Source organism: Astatotilapia calliptera, chromosome 5 (assembly GCF_964374335.1).
Source record: "Astatotilapia calliptera chromosome 5, fAstCal68.1, whole genome shotgun sequence".
Classification (NCBI taxonomy): Eukaryota; Metazoa; Chordata; class Actinopteri; order Cichliformes; family Cichlidae; genus Astatotilapia; species Astatotilapia calliptera.
Genome location: NC_137426.1, coordinates 28,378,901 through 28,403,023, shown reverse-complemented (window position 1 = coordinate 28,403,023; position 24,123 = coordinate 28,378,901). Strand labels below are relative to the sequence as shown.

The window sequence follows — 24,123 nt, the reverse complement described above, 5'->3', positions numbered from 1 at the left end:
TTTCCAGTGCACTTTCCTTCTTATTTAATCCAGTCTTGTTAAGCTTTTAAAGGCGTTGAAGTAATTTAAGAGTTGGTTTGCTCTCTGGGTCTCTGAGACTAGCGGCAGCTGCTCCGATGAGCTCCAACTCTAAAGCACAACGCAGGAGGAAGCCTTCACTCCTTTACACGTGTCACACAAATCCTACCTTTACATATTAGAGGAAAATAAACAACCTTCGCTTCTACTACCATTTCTTTTTTTCCCTCTTTTTGCTCTGTCTCAGTCATATGAGGGTATATAAACATGAGCCTCTATGGATCAGTGTGCACAGACACAGGATATAGAGTGATTCCACTTTTGAACCCACATCAAGGGTGGAGGGTGGACACAAAAAAGGGGGGGGATGGGGAGAGGGTTCTCACACACACACACACACACACACACACACACACACACACACACACACACACACACACACACACACACGCTCTGCTGTGTGCCTGTTGAGACAATTTCAACCTTAGGATTCCACCAGAGGAAGCAGCATCCACCCCCACATTGTTTCTGACAATTATAACCCAGTGTACACACCACAAGACCTGAGCTGTCAGACATGTAAACATGGTACACGCTGAGTTTCCTAAATGACCCTAGTGTGGTTACCATTTAAACGCAATTACTTAATGATCATTATGACATCAGAACACTCAATGTAACAATATATTCAAGCAGAGTTAAAGAGAACTCTGTTTAAGCTGGTCAAATTGTGGCAAAATGCGGTCTTTGGTTCATGTTTTTCTCTCATTTGTCACTTTTCTGTAGATCAAATACAAATCAGCTCCGATTTGTATTTGATCTGTTGGTAACAGTTAAATCCCAGGTTAGCGTGTCTTTCCTTACAGCTAAGCCCTCTGCTGGAGAAGGCGGGGGGCGGGGGGGGGGGGGGGGGGGGGATCGGGCAGCAGATTGAAGAGGAGATGGATAAATAGAAAGCAGAGCTGGGATGGGGGAGCCTGGATGGAGAGGTGTTTCATAAGCCCAGCTGCCAGAGCCTGTACTTTGCATTGCCAGGTCCCAGCTGCTGAAGTGGGGAAGCTTTGAGGTTGACGGAGGGGTTGTATTAAGCAAACTATATGTAATGCTGGTAAAGGGAAGTCATTCTAACACCCGGTTTTGCTTTAACTTAGGTGGCTCAAATGCCTCCCCTGTCTGTGTGCTTCCTAGATTAAATGTGTTTATTAAGAGCATTCAGAGCAGACACTTTCCAGAACATAACTATAAGTGATTATATGTAGACTGGCTGTATGTCAGAGTCACTGAGACAAGGTGCATTTTACAGAGCCAGCTTTACTTACACCTGCCACTCCGCAACCCACACAACACTGCATTACTAAACACTATCTAATAACCCACTTAAGACTCAATTACTCAATATTGCCTCAGAATATGTTGGATCAGAAAAAAAAGGGCTCGATATTTAAAAATCAGTAACTGCTGTGCATAAATGTCATGGAGCTGGATTGGTACTGATAGGTGAGGAGAGGGAGGAGGGGAAGTACAGATTGTGTGGAATTCAAACAAAAGTCAGGCACAAGCTTCATAAAGGCAGTACCAATCTTAACATGCCATCTAGTGGAGAAAGATGGTACAATCCAAAACCGCGCAAGGGCAGGAAATCCTGACGAAATGAGGACCACTACTACTGATGACATATAATTAGAGTCTTGATTAGACTCGGAAGATTACCCTGTGTGTTTTCATACAATGAATGCAAATGAACACACAGACAACATCAACAGCTTATGTGGGATATGGGGCAAGTGTAGTCTCTCTCAAAGTCCTGAGCAAAGTCTTGCTGGTGTTAATTAAAAAAGGTCCTTGTTTTTCTAGAGCAGAATAAAGTAATTTTTCACCGCGCTCCAGTTTCCTTCACCCCAATCTAAATCTCAGTGATTTCATGCTCTGTTCAGTTGGAACCCATAAGATGCCAACTCAGCAGAAAACTTGACAGAAAGGGTATACCGCAATAAAGATTAATGTGGTGCAAAATTAAAAAGAACTGAAATCCTATTAATCAATAATTTAGATTTAAGTTTTAAAGACAACTTTGGGCAAAGCCGGGGTGTGCTGGGCAAAAACCGCCCGTACATGTAGGCTGGCGCAACAATGACAAACGGATCACAACTGACGTGACACTTGTACTCCTTTACTCCACCCTCCAAGATGATCAAAGTGGATTCTTGCACACTGGGCGCTAATGCGATATCATACCCATCAGAAAAGGTTTCTGAAGGCTGCCTAATGAATATATAGCACAGATAGGACCTCAATTAGTGGGCCAGTGAGAGCAGGGAGGCGCCATGCCGTACCACATAAACAAACTTATCTTGACAGGGTCTCTTGGCCAAAGGAGCGAGATGGGCGGATAGCGACGGAGGCTGAGAGAAAATGAATTACCTTCCTGACACACGTCAAAGCCAATCACCACGAAGCATCCTTTGCCGTTCCCGTGCCCCAAATCCCTGCCGCCACCGCTGCGTTTCATCTGCCAGTGTTAGTATGCACACAGGCCGTGCGCCAGCCTCCAAATGTATTCATTTATTCAGAGCCCCTCGGAGAAATCACAGTGTCTTGTTGTCCTTTTTTTCCCTGGCTGTCCAGATGGAATTTGCGTGAATAACATCAGTTTAGTGAGGCAGAAAATAAGTACAGGCTAGCACAGCAGAGGGGACTAGATTACGCCCTCACCCACCTCCCTAAAAAAAAAAAAAAAAAAAGACAAGTGTCACCTTCATATACTTCTTTCTCCCTCTCCATTTTCTTTTTCCACTTCTATTGAAACTCAAAACACCCATACAATGCTTCCCGCAATTATTTTGCAATATCATGCACTGCAGGTGCAATTAGGCAGAGGATCATGAATCAAAGAACTAGAGCTGCTTTTTTTTCTCCATTACAAAAAGGTGAGCGCCTATCAAGGGAGTTTAGCCCAGAACTCATTTATCCTTGTTTTGTTTTGCATTTATAACCAGAGTAATTGAATTAATTAATCAGATTTAGCTCTAAAAAGGAGAGCACACATCTTGTGCAAGTAATTGACTGAATTGAAAGTGAGGGAGGAAAAAAGAAAATCTGTAAATCAATACTACAAACTTCAATCCAACCCCAGAGAAATTAAATTGTCTTCAGTCACAAGCGTGGAAAGCCTCAATATCCGTTCAACCTATCCAAAAAAATCCACCACACATCTTTCAAAGAGCTGAGGAGCTGTTTTTAGTATTGATTTCAATATGATCTGTATGACATACTTTGTAATTACCTGGAACTAAACTTTACCAAAGACAGACATAAGTGCAGGATCTGCTGTGGAACAGGTACTGATGATGGTATCAACAGTGGATGACAGACACAAGTGAGCGACTGAGTGTGAAGTTAACCCGTGAATGAAACCTACCTCTCTGAGAACCGTACTGCCATATCCTCTGTACAAGCCTCGAACCCCCTGCCCCGAGAAACAACAGGAAAAAAAATGTTTAAATCTAACGTATAAAATCTAATTTTTGCTTTAATGCACATCAGTCAATGAACAGATAAAGCACTTGTATAATTCATCTGTGGGAACAACGTTTATTCAGCTTCTTCACAGATTATAGCAGCACATAACTGCTGAGAGCTGTTAGGGTTAAGGCGCTGGTATGCTCCAACCAAAGCACTCGTCTTAAACCCCCCACCCCACACACCACACCCACCCAACATCATAATGTTTAGATGGGAGCGGCAGAGTCTAACAATTTATTACAATTTATGAAATCAGTGACCCAACATCCACACCCATTCAGAACAGTGATTGGTGGATCTGATCGGTACATCTGGCTCAAAGCAGAGGGGACTTCAGAAACTTAATTTACTTATATGTTCAAACATATGAATATGGACAATACACTCATTTAAATCTTCCCCACCTTGATCTGCTACCTTTTGGAACTACTATCAACACCTCAGCCTTGAATCATGGCTTCACATGAACTAGCAGTACACTTCATTACTTGTAAACTCACAGTGCGAGTACTTTAGTTCTGGATTTCAGATAAGTTTGCTTTTTGATAATCTGCTTGCATTTCTTGGCAACAGGCTTGTTTTCATCAATGGCCTCAGATCCCATATCTCAGCAGCGTTACTGATATGAACGACAGCCAAAAATCACACACACATAAACGCAAAGTTAATGGCCAAAAACGAGCTTCTGATTGCCACATACCTCTTCTCTAAGAGTAGCCAGCAGTATGTTGTAGGTAGAGGATGAGAGGGAAGCTTGGGCCCTCTGTTTGACCACCTCTGTGGGTACCCGGATCAGACACGCCACCTACAGGATGAAAAAACAAAACATTAAAGGCCTGAATTTGTAGTTGTTGTATTACACTATACTTTCATTTTATAGACCCTTTATATCCATGTTGTGCTTAATTGGAGGTTAGGAAACCCACATCTTTGTGTGCGCACATACCCACGCCACTCCCCTAGATGCCCTTTTGCTGTACATGATATCACCTTCTGTATGTTTCTGCTACGTGGCAGGTGGCCATGATGTGGCACGGCTCGAGGAGAGCAATTACATGAAGCTGGCAGGCTAACGACTGCTTTAGTTAGTGCGCAACTGGGCCAATTAACAAACTGGTACACAGAGCGGACATGACACCAGAGCAACAGTTGTCATGTTCGCAAAAGGTCATCAGGCTGACTGTGTATCTGTGTCCAAGGAACATGCTACCGTCAAACACCCTGATAGATCCAGACACGCATGCACACCCCAGCAGCCACACTCCCTGCTCAAGTCCCAACCCATCCACCATATGTCAACAAAAATATGGACTGCCAACAGCTAGTGAAGACAGACATGAATATTTATGCTTCATAACTCCCATGGTCCGAAAGGCAAGGAGAGGCAGGCAGGCAAGCACAGCTGCCCACCTGGCGGCTTGATTTCCCACTTATCCTGCACCGGAGTGGAAAAACCGGCTAACAGCAAGCAATCTTTGAGAGCGATTTGTGAGCCCCCCCCCCACCACCCTACTGTGACTTCCCTTAGTCGCACAGATGCCAGACGCCACAGCAACACCAAGCTAGTAGGATAGCAAGGAGAGAAGGAATGTTAGAGGCAGTGTATTAAAGAAGCTTCCCGTTTTGCTCCTTTCCCAGTTCAGCTGTCGCTATAGTGATTTAGCATTTGGGCTCTTTAGGCTCTTTTGGGCCATACCCTGTAAATAAGAAGGCAAAGATACACCGCAAGCTGTTAAAGGGTTCTGGTGGACACTTGCTCTCTCTGTCGTCTCTTATTTTTCTGTACTGCTATAATACCTGCTGACTGTTGAGCAACAGATGGACCAATTCTCAACTTTGTTTTGACTTTCACTACATCATGTTTTCTGCAGGCTACGCAAGTTGTTCCTCTTTTCAGCACACAGTGAACACAGCAGCCTTAATCTCCATACATAACAGCAAAAACAAACGACTTGAATGTGCCTCTATAATTCTGTGCAGGCTGCTGGTGTTTCACATCAGTGTGTCCAGCTGCAGCACAACCACGGAGCAACACTACCACCAAGTGCCCAAACTCGCACCTGCATGACCCATTCGCAACAACTGAGCTTGCTGCATCTGCCTCTGAGATCTCATTTACCCTCCCCCTTTGGTCAAGTTAGAATTTCTAATACATTGTACATCATGTTTACCCCAAACCAACTCTCCAAAGGAGCAGAAAACGGCAGCTAAATGGAAAGAAAGTGGCTATGACAAGTAATTACTGATGTAATTGGCTGGGGGTTTGGACTTAAGATGGCCTTTTCCTTTCCTGTCACTGCAGCGAGGAGGCCAGAATGAGACACAGATTACACCAAATAAATGAGGAACATTGTTTATTTGGGAGTAATTTGTGCAACTAGAGGTGGCGGCGATGATGCTGAGTGGATAAAAGATCGAGTGTGTGGTCTCCGAGGCTATTTCAGATACAGTATCAGAAGCGGCAGCAAACGAGGGAGGGAAATGAGTGATGCTGAATGAGGACACAATGAGGTATGGCTGGGATGAAGGAAATCTAAATAATGGCTAGAGATGCGGAGGTAATATCTCATCGGAGAGCAAGCGAGATACAAAGAAATCAAAGCAGAAAAAGAAAAAGAAAGGAGCACAGAATCAAGAAGGGGAACGAAAGCAAGCATGCAAGCATTCAACACTTTCCTCCGGCTCGTAAACTTATTAGAAATCTGTTGGTAGCCTTTTAAATTTCTGCTACCATTTATCTTTATTTACAAGCTGCTGGATATGTCAAGCAGCCTTCATTAGGAAGCTGCCTGTCTGTGTTTGAAGCTCTTCAGTTTGGCCTGTTGTCGTTAGTCCAAATGACAGAGTATGTTTTCTGTTTGTAGTGAAAGTCCAGCACTCAGTCATGGGAGAACCACAGTAAGGGATGGGAAATTAGCAGAGACTCGTAGCACATTAGAGTCATTAAATCCCTCCATCCGGCAAGCCTTTGCCCCCATGCCTCTTTTACCACGTCTGGCCATCAGGACACGGTGGTCGGTCAGTCGGGACCGGGATTGCCGTTTGGCACCATAGCAACAACAGGTGGGAAAACATATAGGCTGTAATAACTGCATTGGGCCTAACTTATTTGGATTTATTCATCATTAAAAAACAGTGCGATCACCACCAAGAAACAAGATTGCCCTTTTGTGGACAATAGTAAATTTTAATCTTTTTTCTTTGTTGACATTTGGCTGCAACTATAGTGCAGTTAACACAATATAAAAAATAAAAAACAAACAGTAAGAGTGCCTTGAGCTGCCCTTTCAAAAAGACAATACTGTCTGTAACCACTGTTTCTTTGGATTTCATTATACTTCAAATGCATTACAGTATCGCAAAGGATAAAGTAAGCAAGGAAAATGGAAGAAAGAAGGAAGATGGAGAAGAAAAAGGTCATGGAGAAGAAGGGTAGAGATGAGGACACTGCATGTCTCCAAGTCTGAAACAACAGCCAATAAATCACAGAGCGTGGCGCTCCTCGAAGGCGATGCATGGATTATTTCTCAGAGCCAAGTTAAGTGGCTGCCAGTTTCTCCTACCTCCCTCCCAAAAAAAGAAACTCCTCCCTTGTGCTCCCTCCTTCTCAATGTCCCCCCTATCTTGTCATGTCACACTGTATTTTCCAGTACATCCTCCCACAGATGTGTGGCAGTAAGAGGGTGTGGGGAGGGGGGGTTATAGATGCGAGAGAAGCCTGCTGCCTGGCCTTGACAAATGAGCTTTCAGGGCAGACGTCGAGCGAATGGGAATGAAGATAAATCTGATCTAATGGCTGGATAACAGCCTGCTAGAGCCTGACAGACGCCATCAGCTTACACATTCTTTATGGGAGCGTCCCACCACTGCGGTCGCACAAACACCGAGGTGTTTGTGGCAGTGGGGATTTTCTCTCATTGTCTCGACCCTCTCGAGTTCTTTCTCTCTACAACTCTCTGTTATTGCCTGCAGGTGAATGCAGTGGTAACTAGGTTAATATAGACACTTGAAGAGTAAGATTCAACAGCTCTAGTAAATTTCTGGCTTCGTCCACAAAGACTGTGCACTTGTTAGACCAAAGGATTTTAATTCCACTATCATACGTTGGTACAGAATAAAATCTGAGCAGCAAACTCCCTTTGGTATGGCTATAATAGATTTAGTCTACATTTATTAATAAGATATTGCTAAGTCAAGCACACAATCCACTGAGCTTGGACATCAAAGTCGCAAAGCAATAAGTGCCCGTAAAACATCTGTAGTGAACGTTGTGGAGTGGAAACAGTTGGTAAAACACACTAGCCTCCTGGGGGAAAGGATCGTAGACTGAGTGGGTTAGAGAGGGGAAGTCAGGCGAGGACCAAATAACAAGTTGCTTCTTCTTTAAGTTGTGTGTGTTACACAACTGCTGCTCTGGTCTCCACAAGAGAAAACGAGAAGGAGGTAGAGCAATAAGGAAACAATCAAAGCGAGTCACTCTGATCTACAGTCGCCATCCATCCCACCATCTTAACTGCTTACTAAAGTCAGGCCTGTTTGTAAAGAGGGAAAAAAATGAAGATTGATTAGATCTGGTTAAAGATAGGTGGTCATTACGATCTGTTTGACATATTACATTTGGATGAAAATGGGGAAGCTGCACAGTTTTCATAAAATCTGTTTGTGAAATATTTTCCTTGATCCCTCAAAATTTTCCTTTGGCAATTTGTTGCCTAATGTCCTTTTTATTTGTGGCTTAAAGGACAAAAACATTTTTAGCACACTGTATATTAAATTATAGCACATATAAGTGCCAAAATAGAAAATAAAGTCTTGTGTGACTGTGTTCACTGTGTTTTTCTGTCACCCATCTCACACACATCTGACAGAGCTGATGTGCTTCTGCTTTAACCTGTTGCCTGGCACTGACTCATAAAACATTTGGACAAGTGAAAAACACACCTAGCTATGATTGGCCAGTTATGATATAATCTCAGCTCAGATGAGATGGACTATTAAAAAAAGGAACTTTGGATGAAACCAAGTGAATAACGTAAGATTCAAGTGACCCTGTCAGCAGATAAGAATTGGGTTTTATTTTATTACACTGGTTATGGCCTCTGTAAGGCCATGACCAGTGTAAGGAGAAGAGAGAACAGTCATGAACATTCAAAAGGAGAAAAACTACAGGAGAGAATCGACAAAATCAAACTAAATGCCCACAACATTATATACATGAGGACTAGAAAATAAGGAAGGGTCAGTACATCATGGGAAGTCCTACAGCAGCCATAGCAGCCTAATTAACGGATGGCTTCAAGTTTACTTATCAAGACCAAACTATAAATTCAATTAAAAAGAAAAGATTTATGCTCATCATAAAAGTAAAGAGGGTGTCTTGTCTCCTGAAGCTAAATAAAAGAGTGCTAAAGTAAGTCAGATACACCTCTCATGAAACAAAACTTCAGGAAGTGAGGATTACCAGAATGTTTGTTAATCACGCATTTTCTGCTGCCTGTGTTATTAATTATTTTCTTGGCAAATACTAAGAAAAGTAAGAAATTGTCACCACTTCTGTCAGACACTCAAAACAAGACTGTTATAAAAAGTCATTAGCACCTACTGAGACAAAGAATCATATTTGGCTGCTGTTGCATCACAGTGCAGAAGTTTAGGTCTTGTATCTAACTCGGGGCAGCACTAGGGTAGGCCTTTCATGGCTAAGCCTGAAGATTAGCCTCTTTGAACAAGACGATCTCAGCTGGCAGAATGCAGGAGGATACCGCCCCTGCTCTGCTCGGCTCCATTCTGTGGATTTGTGCCTTTGATGTGCTCAAATCCACAATGAGGTTAGAGGTAGTGGCAACCTCTGCCTGACCTTTCACATTCAACTTGACTGTAGTATACATAAAAAACCTGAAAAAAATGTTCTGATTGTTAAGTGTTAAACACATACGGTAACCCCAATAACTGATACACAAATTCTGAGAACTAGGGGAAGATTTGCTAATCTTCGAGTATCATTATGTCCTCTTGCGAACACTGTGAGGCCTGAAAAGTTTAGAGACTCCATCTAAAAAAGGCAAAAACTTTTCCCTGATCCAAGTTTGGCTACAGACTTCTGTAAATTAAAAAAACAAAAACAAAACAAAACAACAACTTGTGTAGCACCGCGCTGTTCTCTGTGCTTTGCCACACTCGGATCGCTCCCTCCGGAAGTTCTGTTCTGTAAGCGCCTTAAACGACCCGCGCTGGATCTCTTCCACCAAGTCAAAATGTCAAACTTTCAACTTGAATTTCATTCTGGGAAAGAGGAAGAAACATCTGCATGATGCATCAGATCAAGCTGCTCCTAGGAAACTCTCCCACTAGAAGGCTTGTTGGGCTCTAGGTCTTAAACCATGATGCCATGCTTCGCTCCGTTCTTGCAGAACAGGCTCAGTCTCAGAACTTTCTGATCGCACCTCGTAGGTAACCTAAAGTACAGTGAACAACCTGCCATGTGGAATAATCCCATTTCATAAACATGCAAAACCTGGCTAAATTACACCCATCCAAAAGCCATGAATACTGAATGTCTAGCATTTTGCAGACAGCCTAGGGTATACCAAGGGGGGCATCCTATTTTCCATATCCCCCATTTCATGCCAGTGTGAATACCCATGGCCCCCTTATGGCTCAAATCCTGCGGTTCACTACAAGTGACTGGGAGAGGATTCGGCTGAGGAAATTGCGCTGCTTCTCATTGGTTTCAAGCGTGAATTCCCCAGACTAAATTGTCAGAGTCTGGGGTACTGAGATGGGAAAGTAGATGAATCAATAGGCAGTAATGAGGTCTTATTTACCCAGCTGGTTGAGAGAACTGCTGGGACAGTACCGAGGAAGCCCCCTTAACTCACCCAGCTGGACCTTGAGGCCTACAGCCAAAACCACATACTCCCTCCCCAGCTACTCCATTGAAGAGCGGTCTACGAAATTTAAAAGGCGAAAACATTAAGAGACATGCCATTGGTTTTCATTTGGGACATACATTGGTGGGAAAGAAACAACAAGGGCAAGAACACAGAAGAGCAAAAATATGCATGTAAAGACAGCTGGCCTTCTAAAGATGGAAGTGCTGGGAATCATTTAGACCAACAAAAGAATACAAATGACTCAACAGTTTACTGCCAGAGTGAAACAGGGATAGAAATCCACATGAGCGGAGACAAAGGATGGGAGAATGAGGGACAGGCTGACTTACTACTTCTCCCAGGGAGGCGGCCAGCATGTGAGTGACAGGTGCCACATGTGGTAATGCAAACACTCCACCGGTGCCGAGAAGGGCCTTTGTGTATTCGTAGGTGACGAAGAAAGCAGCGGCTGAAACCAAGCAGAACCACAGGCGTTTAAGGCCCATTAGTCAACCAGCATAGAGCAATTAATATCCCTCACTACCACTGACAGGGGAGGAACTGAGGTGTGTGTGTGCGTGTGTGTGTGTCTGCCTGCACTTAAACCCAAAGAAAGTTAACACATTCTGCAAAAGTATACAGATGAAATCATCAAAATCACTCTACTCTACTCAAATAAAGAGATGCTTATTGTATTTCCAATTTCTGACTGTGAGAGTGGTAGACATGCAGAAAAAACATACTTTCTTTAAACTGATGCTCAAATATTAGGTACGTTGGAGCTGCTACCCTGTAAGACTGTGCTTGGCACCTTCTCAAATGCTCTCCTTGACCAGGATGCTGCCTGTGTGGAAAACACTAAGCTACAGTTAGAGAGGTTTACATCTATAGGCCCTTTATAGACCACTTCAACTACAAGGCAATTCAAAGTTCCCAAATTAAATCCTAAGAAAACAAACAGATATAAAAGGGACATTTAAATAGGATTGTAAAGCAAAATAATTGATCGAAATGCTAAAAGGAGAGCATCATTTAGTTTAAGGTTCCAGTGAATTCAAATAATCACTAAATTTTCAGAAAGCTACAGTGTTATTTGTGGTAAATTCTTTGAGTGCATGGTTAATTTGCTGCAGCTCAACAAATAAATGAATCAGCTTCAGTGTTATTAATGTTACTTTTTTCAGCAACTGTTTAAAGGAGTAACAAGCAATTGGCAGCACTTAAAGTTGTGAGAAAAGCATAAGTGCATTCCATGGAGATTTTGAAGGGTTTTTTTTTTAACATTTGATCCTCTTTGAAGCAGTGACTGTAGAAAAAGTTAGAAAGCCTGAACACAAACACTACGAATATGCAAAAAACACGCGATAACCTTAAATGAATGTCATGTTTTTAATTCCGCTCCGGACTCATGAATCTCAACCCAGCAGCAGCGGTAACGTTTGCACGTCCTCTCCCGTTAATGCGGCAGGTAAATAATCAACTAACAGTGCATATTATGTTAGCACGATCTGCCTTATTACAAAACCTGCCATTACTGTGCATTTAGGTGACCATGATGAGAGAGACGGACAGAGTCTGGCTGGCTCAGATGCTGGCAGTTTTCACTGCAGTCTACCGTTAGCGTCTCCTTTCAGGCCAGGATAGACGAATGTCACTGAGCAGTGACTAAGTTTGTGGTCAAAGGCTTGAACCCATTTGCCACAGCAGATGCCCCCGATTTTCAGTAAGTGAATGTGTTTAATTGTAGGCAGGGACATTACTGGATATTCTTGTGTAATTGCTACAGAATAATTTATGTTATACTTTGTTATTGCTACAGAAGAATATTTATTTTATTATTTTACATTTAAACATTTTTTTCCTGGGGACCCTGTGACACCCCATTGAAGAGCCGTAGGCCGGATCTCTTAAGATCTCACTGTTGGGTTTGTAAGGCCATGTTACTCCTAAATTTCTATCTTGTTCGAAGAGAAGATATAAAACAAAGTTCTAAGCTAATCGAAAATGCCAATACTGATAGATTAACAAAAAACTAATATCGACTGACAATATCGGCCCACTGAAAAATCAGCTGGCCTCTTATCAAACTAATCTGATTGTGAACTACCAAACTAAAATATCCAACCAGACGTCTATCAGAAGAGCAAAATAAGGTTATGTGTGAACGGTGAAAGATTATACTACCAAACAGGTAAGTTCTGTTAAATGCTGACAGGTGTAGGAAGTGTAGGAAAAGATATGTTCCAAAACAACTCATGACCAAGACATAAGCTATGATTGCAGTTTGGAAGTTTTTCTTTTTGTTGTTGTTTTAAAAAAAAAAAAATTAGATATATGTTGCTGTCATTTCTGGTTGCATTACTCAGTAATCCCTCCATATACATGGACACAGAATCAGGTGAGATTAAGGTAGATTTTTTTTAATATGAGATATAATTTTATATCTTCTTCAAGATGAATGAGCTGAATAAGTCACGGTGTAAATATTATTATTATTTACACCGTGACTTATGTTTACAGATACACAGTGAGACACTGACAGAATAACACAAGAACAGAAATAATGCAAACAATAGTTCAGAGGGAATACATATCCAGCTGTCACAATTTAACATCATACCATTGGGGAAGGAGCCGACAGCAGCAGATGGGACTCCGGCGTAGATGCCCCTAAAGCCTCCAGCCTTGTAAAAGCCCTGCTGACTCTGAAGTCTGGTCTTTATTGTGTCGAGTGGAAACAGGGTCAGATCCACACACATCCCCGCACAGCCACCTGCCTGCGGTGACAGTCACATTGTGAGATGTACAGTAATGCTGCAACACTCACCCACTGTCCACTTAAGAAACAGAAAACACTGCTATATTGTCACGTTAATGTCTAGCAAATATTTAACTGCAAAACAAGGAGAGCTGAGAAATGTTGGTTGTGTCTGTAAGAGTTCATTTAAAATCGACTCTTCAAGGTCGGTTCAAGTCTCCACAAAACTTCAACCGAAAACAGACTGGCTAGAAGATTAACTGAAGTTTATCAATTTATATTTATCTATATATTTATATTTACATTATAATAACGTTTACATATATTCATTTCAGTACCGTTCTTTTATTTTCTCGAGCTAAATATAAAGCGTCATGGACTTTTACCTGTTCAAACAGATTTCATTATACTGTCTGAACAACAAGGAACCGGCAAAGTGGCGTTTTTTAATCCAGATATATGAGAGGGGGGTTAACAGCTTATATTTGTCTGTATTTAAAGTACGACTCTGTGTAAATAAAATTATCTTACCACCAGAGACGCCACGAACTCTCGCCTCTCCATGTTTCCGCTCTCAAAGCTGCCCTTGTGGTCTTTTAGCTCTTAAAAATGCAACTGCTACACATTATCTGACACTTCAGTGAAACCAAATCATGCCTGTGAAGGACGCAGCCATCTTGGTTAAATTACTTCCGCATTGCGTCACGACGCATATGACGTCGACCGCTTGAGCCGAAGCTTCACGTGCGTGTTTGTTTTTCGGAGAGTGTCTGAACGAGAGGGAAATAAAGCAGTAAGACAGACTCTCTGACTGTAACATGCTCTATAACAGTATAATATGTGCCTTTTAATACCTGTGGTGTCATTTGATGAGCTGTGGTAAGTCCTCCACGTGTTTGAGGCTCTGAGGTGTTTGAGGGATGCTGTAAAATTACTTAAAATTATAAAAATTTCCCCACTTTTCGATAGCTCGTTTCTATATTCTGGCTAGCAGATTGGCTCCTGCTGGCCGTTATTGCCTGCTTAATTGAGGAATATCTAAATATTAAAATAATTAAAGACTAATTGAAACAAAAACATACTCTGAAAATGTCAGATAACTCTGACAAACAGCTTGGCGCGTTTGGAGGGGAAAAAAGCGCAAACGCAACAGCTGTCCTTGTATGATGGCCATTTTGAGAGGTAATAGTAGGTAGACTACGGTGCTGCTAATCACATTAATTAAAGTTCTGTTGTAATTAGTGTGATTACTAACACATGTACGAATTCATATCAAAATGACTGCAGGGAAAAAGTTCGAGGCTTTAAAAGAAACGTGGTTACAGCTGGGTGACCATGTGTGATTGTCTGTAAGAAAGCTGTAAAATGTGACGATTTGGACCTTTAGCTCAGATGAAATGAACACCTGACAAATAGTCATCATCTACAGCCTAAGTGGATGATTGCAGGTTTGCTTTTTCCCATAAGAAATAAAGAAAAAGGGAAATTGCTCTGTCCTCAGCTCCCCAGAACGCTGCTCAGTCATTATGATGACCTGACAAAAACACAGATGAACTGGTGGCTAATTTAAGCCACCCTAATGTGGTTTGAAAGTGTGGCACAAATCCTGTTTGATCTTTTTAATCAGACCACATAATATGTGCTAGGGAGCAAATAATTTGAGACCTATCTTCACACACTCGTGTTGTCATTCTGTGTCTGTATGGCCTTGTATTATTGCACCCTGCTTCTCCCTTGTGGTGCCCGTGAGTGAGTGAGTACGCTCAGGTGAGTGTGTTCTTTTCCAGTGACACGTCGACTGGGTTATTTATGGGCTGCTGTCAGCCAGGCAGCACCTCCTATTAGGGAAGAGCAGGCGAGGGGCCACCACCTCTTTATTCAGCCCGGACCCAATGATGTCTGGGCTGGGTGCGCCCAGTTTGAAGCTCGGCGTGCGCCATCCATCTTGTTGAAGGTGGTCTCACTGGGATCCCATTGGATGAGAGCCCCAGCTGGATCTGGATGGACTTGTTCTCTTCATCCATGGGCCTGAGGATGGCAGTCGCACCACTTACTCTTTCCTTCTTGTGCTTATGTTGTCTTGATGGAACACTTTAAAAAACATGATGAATGTGTAAGTTTTTTTTTTTTCATTTTTTTAAATTCTGGATTTCATTTCCACAATTAAGATGTGAATGATATCCTGTATTTTGGGGATTTTCACCTCACAGCCTAACCTGGGGGACTGAGGTGAGGGACAACAAAAGTTGGTTGTCCCTCACCTCAGACAGAACCTAATCTCGGTTCTGCCTGAGTCTCCAACCACAGTTTTCCCTTCTGTAGCATTAGAAACTAGTTTGGTTTTAGGACCGCAAATCTCCAACCAGATACATTTCGGTTTGAGGCAGACAAGAACTTAGCAACGGCCTGCGCCAGTATGCTCCATGTTTCTCGATAAAAACAGTGCGAGCAGGAGGTGAATTTCTCCATAGGAGTGGATGCAAAAGCTAGCGGCAGGATGAGAGTAGGAGCGCTCAGTTACCCCCGTGTAAGGTCAATAAGAATCACCCAGAGTCTGGGCAGATTTGCAGGGAGCACCATTGATCTTGACCCACTCAGAGTATGATCTCAGAGATAAAAGGGAGGAGACGAGAGGGGAACTTATTCACTGTCAGCCACAAGTCAGCAAAGGGCACTTCTAGCCCGCAGGCTGTCTTTAAAAACTGAAGGGCAAAAGTACGGAGGATTAAGCCACGAGGTGGGGAGGGAGAGAAATGCAAGCAGCCATGAGGTTTATTGCAATAACACAGAGCTAACATCTATTGGTTTCACTCCCCTTTAGAGGCGTGCGCCGGTGACAGCCAGAATGAACTCTGAGTCAAAAGGTTATGTGACTTGCACAGGTGAGAGGCTGCTCAGAGTTCCAGCTGAAGTTTTATATACTTTTTCTTGCTTCTGTGTGCGTGTGCGAGGTTTTTTAGACAGGACAGGTTGCTTACATTTTAATAGTTTAAATAAATTTTCATTTCAAATGCCTAGCTTATTCTTTGGACACTGTTATGGAACAACAGTTGTCTTCTTTTCTTGGATGTAATGTGAGAAAGCACCATCTGTAATGGTCGCTGTTTGAGAGCTGAGAGAAACACACATCTTGACTCTGACACGGTGCTTTTATTCATGAGGCGGCAAGGTGAGCTTCAGCCCAAACATAGCTCCTGCTCATTAGCTGGCCTAACATTTGCATCATTAGGACACCACAACAGCAGGGGTAGAAAGAAATGCGACTAAGCACCTTTCGTATAACTCTTTGTTTTTACTCTCGGGATGATAGGCTACATGAGCCTGTGACAGGGTGGGGTGGGTGAGAGGTGTTGATGCTCTAAATGAAGAGAGGAGGGGAGGTGAGATAAAGGGAGCAAAGGAGAGGAGAAAGGTTAGAGAGAAAGTGGAGCATAAAAGAACATTCATTATAAATTCACTGAATCGACAAGCTGTCAGGCTGCCCCGTGTCCATGCTGCATTTAAGTGTTTGCTAAACTACTGACTCCTGCGTTACACACAAAACTTTTCCTTCCTTATCGCCTCTGGACGCATCCCTATCACCTGTTTCTGCACCACGCTTTGTGTTTTGACCCCCCCTAGAGCCTTGCAAAGCCATGTCATCATCCCATCTTTTCCTTCCTATTTCTCCCCCCGTCTGCTTTCTCATCCCTGCCGGGCCACCAGCGAGCTGCCTGTAGCATATTGATCCCATGCTTTGCTCCTGCCAAAAGACAGACGAGGCAGAGAACGGTCGACACCTTCTTTTCTGCAGAAGCAACCGTGCCAATGATTTCAGTGGTTGATATTGATTGTTGTTATCAATTTTACCACGGCGCACACTGTGCATTTGTTATCGTTGGGTCAGCATGTGCAGGTAAACTGAGAGAAGGGCTGTCACACCAAGTGACCTGTGATGGATTTGGATTGGTTGGAAGGTGTGTAATCACCCTTGCGTTATAGCTGTTCAGTGGCCACAGTCAAAGCATCACCTGTCAGGGCCATGTTCAGACTTTGCAGATAAAATCTTTGTTTAAAACCTTGTTTATACAGCAGAATGACTACAGTCGTTATAAACGCATGAGTTCTGCTCTTCCAAGTTGTCTTAGGTCCTGCCCAGTATCTGATCAAGTTAGGTTGCTACTTGGCTAATTTTGTTTTAACTTATGAGAAAGCTTAAGCCTTGAGACCTTTAGTGCAACACATGCAGGACTAAGCCACTCTAACTTTGAGTCAGTCTTATCTCTTAGACAGCGCAATCCCTGTCAGCCTCAGCTACACTTTGTGCTTGGTGCAAGCAAATGTGCTATACTTCCCAGCTGTTTACCATCGGCATGGTTGTATCGTCACTGTGAGCATGTTGACATTAGCTCAAATCACCACGGATGATTTTTCATACTGAAAATTATTTACATTGTTGGCATTTTGACTTTTAGTATCATTAGTCTGCAGCACTTGTTTGCTCTGCTTATGTACAAAAACACAGATTCATTACAATTTATTAAGTTATTCTTTTCATCTTCATTATATCACTGTAGATGTATATATCTGTTATTGTATATTTTACACATGTTGGTATGGGATATTGTATTTGTTTTAAATGTTATATACTTATGTGGTATGTGTATTTTGACTTTTGTTGCCATGATGCCAGGTCTCTCTTGGAAATGAGATTTTTAATCTCAATGAGGTACCCTGAGCAGTTTATATAATAAGTTTCATCCACATTGATTAAGTCGTGTAGGAGGAGTAAGGGAACAGACAGCCACACATATATATGACTGTTTTGGGTCCAGTTTTGACTTCCTGGAGGCTGTAAACATATAAACATTTAACTTTTATTTTATTTATTTATTTATTTTAATATCAAGATTGAAACTTGACTAGGACAAACCCCTTAAATTTTGTGCTTTACTTTCTTGGTGCCTCACAGTCAATCAGAGTGCTATTGCATATAATAAATAGCACATCATAACATCTTTTAATAAGTTCTTTAGGAGAATCTTGTAGTTGTCTTAATGCAACCCACTTGGTTTCTTCCTTTGGTTTTCATGTAGTAGTGTGCAGCTGTAAATGTTGAGAAATGGGAGGAAGTGTGATCTCAGAGAGACGCCAACAGCCTGAAGTTTCCTAGAAGAAATTTGCTGAGTGGAAAAATGAAAACTGAAAAGAAAGCCACGAAATTACCTTAAAGAATATATGGTATCTATTCATCACAACTAGTGTGGCTGAATTTCCCCCTCTGCTGGTATTAACTGACTGGCTTTTTGCTGTTTTGGCTCATAGTCACAGATGACACTTGCATTTGTCATTGCCTGAGCGTATCGAGGGAGAAGGTGAGAGCATCCAGACTAGCTCGTGGTACTTGGGAAAATGAGTCACAGCAGCTTTGTTTGCAGCATACTTTTTCCTTTGATAAATATGTCCACCAAGTCTCAATTCTTTATAATTCTACCAGCTGCTGGCTCTTGCATTTCCTATTCAAGCACACCTTTCTTCTCTGCAGTATGGACTGCACACATAAGAGATCAACAGGGTCACTGGATTTCATAACAGTCAGATTGAACATTATTAAAACACAGATATTTCCACCCTTTCTCTGCTTTCTACAGTGCATTATTCTCCTTCACTACTAAAAAGTAAATAATAGTGAGTCAGCCACGTATTTACTAACGCAGTCTTTGCATTTTCCTCTAAATGGCCCTCTAGTGGCTGAAGCCCCTAAAGTGGAAAAAACAAGAACAGAACAAGTCTGGAAATAAGATATACCTTTGTGATGCATTAAGCCATAATGGACTCATTAGCTACTCCCTCTTGAGGGATTAAGAAAAAACACACACACATAGGTGATGCTGAAAAACTAGTTCATACATGTGTTACTTCTAAGCTGAACTTATTCAATATTATCAAACTAAAAGTTCCCTGAAAAGCCTCCAGTTGATGTGTGGCCTGCCGATAGGCCGCGCCGTGCCAGAAACAGACCAGATGTGACCACGAACAGAGGATTTCATCTTCTCTGGCAGTCATGCCCTTCAGGGAACTGCAGATGGATCAATAATACCGGTCCCCCGTCTCAGCCAGAATGAGAAGTCTTGGAGTGGCTGTTGTAGAAAAAGCATGTACAAAACCATTCACTTTTTATGGATCGATTCAGGACACGCACATCAAATAGGAGCAGAGCGCTGGGATAGTGTGCACATGTGCATCCGTGCATGCCCGCCATACTCTGCGTAGGCCTCTCTATCACCTCTGTTGGCCAATGAAGATAGAGAAGTTGGATTACAATAAAATATGCACAAACATGCTTGTCAATCCAGTTCTATCTGTTCTGACTGCGGGGCCTGATAGAAATCGGCTCTCATGCAGCCCCTGTCAGACTGACATTTGATTCATCCCTTCATGAGCTTACACTCTGGCTCCAATTTAGTCACATGAAAATCATTTTCATGCTGTTGAAAAACTCCTAAAGAGGCCTATTATCTGGACACAACAGGAGAGATGACACTTTGACGTCATGTGGCCTTCTCTTCTCACCACATTCACCTTAGGTTACATTGAGAAACTTTGCGAGGGTCTAGAAATTAGAGTGTCATCTAAACTGTGATAGTGATCAACTCTTCACCCGGCTGCAGACAGTGATTATGATTCAGCAACACAAATGTTACATCAGATTGTCCTCTGCCTGCAAATGATGACCTTTAAATAGCAGAGTGAGCGCTAAGGGAGAAGCTAACCTTTAGTTTTGAATAACATCTGGACAGCTTGGGGTGCTTTACTACAGTCTCAGAGTGCCACCTAGTGGTCAAATGGTTCACTGAGCCTGTGCTCTGGCTGTAACCTGAATAATATTTGATTACTCAGTGTGGCCATCTGCAGTTAGCAATTATTTTACACTTTAAAATATGCATTACAGCTCACGTTTTGGTAAATAATTGCATAATATTACTCAAGGACACAGACATATTACAGTAAAATGTGTCTAATTTGATTGAGATGCTCTTTTGAAGTCAAAATATCATGTAGCTCCATTATGCCTGCATGTATAATTCATATTATTTCAATTTATCAGCTGTTGAACATTATGTATTGTGCCTTTTCCCCTCTTCAACACAAGGGAAAACTTCCATCAAACGCATGATAGAAGTCTTTTGGGACCAGTGCACTGGATTGTGTGATAATAACCAATTAACATGCTAATTTCACCATGCATCACTGCAATAATTGCCTCCATCAATATAATTGAGACAGTGCAGCCTTCATCTGTAGAACTGGATTTTTTTAAACATCAATTATGATTTATAATGGATGGCACAGGGAAGGGGCCGATAACACCGTGAGTGATTGTCTTTGTTCTTTGGATGAATTAGTGACTCTAGGATATCTATTATTCATAACATAAAAATGCAAGTCCCAGTGTCTCAAATTGTGTCTTTCTCACTTTTCTGCAGTTGTCATATGCAAATACCTAATAACCTAGTAGTGTTAAACCTAGTAGTGTTTTTTTTAGTACGAACAAGCTTCTCTCATGTGTTTCTGAACTTAACAAGCAGCCTATGACCACCACAGTAGTCAGAGCCAGAGGTCTGCAGGATCTTCTAGGAATGGTAATGCTATTTTTCTGTAAAATTGATTGATCAGTAGTGCCGGTGGTTTCATACCTGCTGATCTCTAAGCTGCTCCGTAGCAAGTTTGGTTTGCATCATAAGTTACCATGGCAATGTAAGAAGTGATCCACGTTTATACACCTTTTCTAATATCACAGTTGATATGAATTCATCACGATAGCCTCTTTTCTGTGATGGCTAACCTCCTCATGAAAGACGTGAGCTTCCATATACTGTGGTTGACTTCTTCTAAATTGCTTTATCATCACTGGTGAAAATCCTGAACAGAACAGGCCTTATTCATCGATAAACTGCTCCACGTCTCTCTGCTGGTAAGGATTAAACACCCACTTTACTGAGATACAAAATTCTGCATGTTTGCATAACTTTTTGCTATTTATTTGTCAAATTATAAGCTGTAACCTCAAGTGTTGTAATCCAGAGTTCTTCCTTGTTGCATTTTTCTTCCTGGTTTGAAAGGAACAGATCAATAGATGATGGATAAATGGAATTGTAAACTCTGCTCCAGGCATCCATATTTTCCAAACTTTTTTGAAAGACTTTTGTTTCTCAATCCAATTTTAATTTACTGAGATCAGCTAAATATCAGGGGTTATCAATCAAAACAGACAAAGAATCACTACCATCCCATAGGCACAAAAGTAGTATAATAGTTCTCATTCTAGCGTCAATGATGCAAATGGAAAAATGACACATTCTTACTGTTTACAGCAGCACCAGATGTACTATAAACATGTGCGAAACCATTTAATAAGATTACAGCTTTACACCAGCATGTGTATGGCCACCTACATTCACTAACCACAGAGTTTACATGGCTAAACCCAGCATCAATGTCACACATTAGAGACCCTCATCATGGAGCGCAAAGAGCATGGCGGCGTGAGCAGCTTCGGGAGGGCTTCAGAACTCACAAGGAACTTAACAGACCTGAAAACCTGGATTGTTCTATCCTGATGGTGGGGAGAGTGGGAGTTCCATCCTGATTGCCAGTTTATCCACAGGTCTAACACCAACCACACAAGAACCAAACCAAACCATAAAGGTTTGAACCACAGTCCTTCACGCTATAACAGCAGTGCTAAACACAGCTCTGCTATGCCTCCCCTTCTCAAATCAGCGAGTGAAAATGTTGCTCTGACTAGATGATGTAGTAACCTTTTCAAATTTGGCCTGTGACCTTTTGATAAGCGATATCCCTGGGTTGTGTTTAAATATACAACAGTTAGATACATAATATAGATCAGTGCTCTATCAGTAGCATTGTAAAAAAAAAAAAAGTCTACCTATTTTAGTCCTTTCCTTTCTTACCCTACTGTTGCATAAGTGGGGTTTTAAATGGAGGACTTGTCATGTAATGGACTTCTTCCACCACTGTGACTTACCTGCCTGCCAAACTGACAGATGATGGATTGACTGTGTAACTTACCATTACAGACCCATTTCAGCTCTATTATTGAGTCCAGCAATTTGAAATCACGTCTCCAGGCCACGATTCACTTTGCTGAACTGTGCATGTAATTGCATGGCAATAGTATTATTAACTCTACTGAACAAGGCGAGGCCCCATTACCTTAAACAGCTTGTTTGCAAGCATCACAAATTAGTGTTAATGGCTTGGACAGTAAACATGGCTAATTACACTCTAACAGTAAATTTCCCTAGCTTTTTTTTCTGACTGAGGGACTGCCATATGTCTTTCCATCCTAATTGGTCCCCCCATCATCTCCCATCTTAGGAAACTGCTGCCATGTAATTTTCCCAGTGGTAATGTTCCCAGACGCCTGCAGGCCTACTGAAAATGACTTCCATGATGTCTTCAGTGATTACTGAATATGCTCGGCGCTTTGCTGTGGTTGAGGGAAGGCAATCAAGACGAGAGGCATTAGATACATTAGAAATGGCTCCTGACAGTATAACTGTGCAAAGTAATATTAATAATGTCTCTTGGGGAGGTGGGGGATGGGGTATTGTTTAAACTAAATTACAAACATTCTGCTTTTCTTTTACTTTTTCAAGGTTAAAATCAGCAGTGCAGTAAAGTTATTTCTCATAAGTAAAGAGTTCCCCTTTCGATCTCAGGGCTTGTACATAGGATATTTGTCGAAAAAAAACTTTAAACATTCATTTTTTCCACTACTTTTGCTTTACCTGTTCACTTTTGAAGGTCCCTCATGGTATTTGTATAGTGCAATGCATAAAAGCACCAGCAGGGAGGGCCCATGTCATTCTGTTGCGATGCTGAATCCGTGCAGGGTGAAAGGGTATTTGACTACATGTGTTGTTCCTCAGGCTGTTGATCCAATTGACACCTATGCATCATGCATTACCTGGCAAACAGAAAGCTCTTTCGGATCACAACATGCTCTCAAATGCAGTGCCCATGCAAAACTACGTTTTGGGGGGAAAACAATCCTTGATCCAGTTTCTGGCTCAGTCTGGTCTTTTCTTGATCTGCTTCAATCAATAGTCATAAATGTTCGTGTCAGTCATTGAAGTCCCTTGAGCAGAGGGATGAATGAAGATCTATTTTTCTAGTTATGGAGAGGAGGTGACTCCTGTCCTGAACACACACACACACGCCGATGTTAGGAAAACAAATCATAACTGAAGATTTACAGCCATCTGCCTGAATCGAAGGTTGATGTAAGGACAGACAATAAAGTCATAATCCAAAGGCTGACCTGTGGGACGAGAATTAAAAGGTCTAAATGCAATAAGTCAGCAAGGATGGAAAAGTTTCTCAGGAGAAAGCTACGAAGGGAGTGATGAGAGGTAAATGGAGGGAAAGAGTTATAAGCAGAGGCAATAAAGGTGAGATAAAAACAAGATCAAATTTCTTAAAAAGCTGCTGCAGGAGCAGAAAGAGTAAGAAAGTTGGCTTGAAGTTGTGAAGGATGGGGGAGTGATTTTTCATGCCGTGCCTGTGGCTAATGGAGTCAGATAATGGCTTGTCCCTGCTTTCATCTAAGCTCCAGGTTGTTTAATTAGATCAAAAGCTGATAAATGAGTCTTGACTTTCAAATGAGCTCCTGAAAGGGTTGGAGGTGGAGAGATCTCTATCCACGCTGATAATAAAGTTGGGTCTAATCTGCAATTGATCAGGGCCTCTGCAGAAAACTGGGGAGGATTTGTTTACAAACACATGTGCTCTCAACCACACGCACAGAGTCCTGAAAGTGCATTCATGCAAACTGCGATCCTACACAGCTGATGCTATGGGGCAAATTCATCTTTTCATCACTGTGTTTTACTTTAGTAAAATACTGCTGTTCATCTAAATGTATGCCTTTATCTACACACAAACGTT

The 24,123-nt window shown here is 41.9% G+C and overlaps 1 protein-coding gene across 3 annotated transcripts in view; it reads right to left on the bottom strand.

Moving 5' to 3' along the window:
- Positions 1-13,869, bottom strand: part of slc25a26 (solute carrier family 25 member 26) — a 51,060-nt gene extending 37,191 nt beyond the window's left edge. For 2 of the 3 annotated variants that reach the window (XM_026168664.2, XM_080302051.1), the window contains exons 1-5: positions 13,702-13,869; positions 13,033-13,189; positions 10,763-10,881; positions 4,241-4,345; positions 3,437-3,484 (exon numbers count right to left, since the gene is read on the bottom strand). In XM_026168664.2, coding sequence (XP_026024449.1) covers positions 3,437-3,484; positions 4,241-4,345; positions 10,763-10,881; positions 13,033-13,189; positions 13,702-13,734 — 462 coding nt within the window. In that variant the 5' untranslated portion in view covers positions 13,735-13,869. The remainder of the gene's footprint in view (positions 1-3,436; positions 3,485-4,240; positions 4,346-10,762; positions 10,882-13,032; positions 13,190-13,701) is intronic. The other variant, XM_080302050.1, reaches the window with a different exon arrangement.
- Between the last annotated feature and the right edge of the window lie 10,254 nt (positions 13,870-24,123).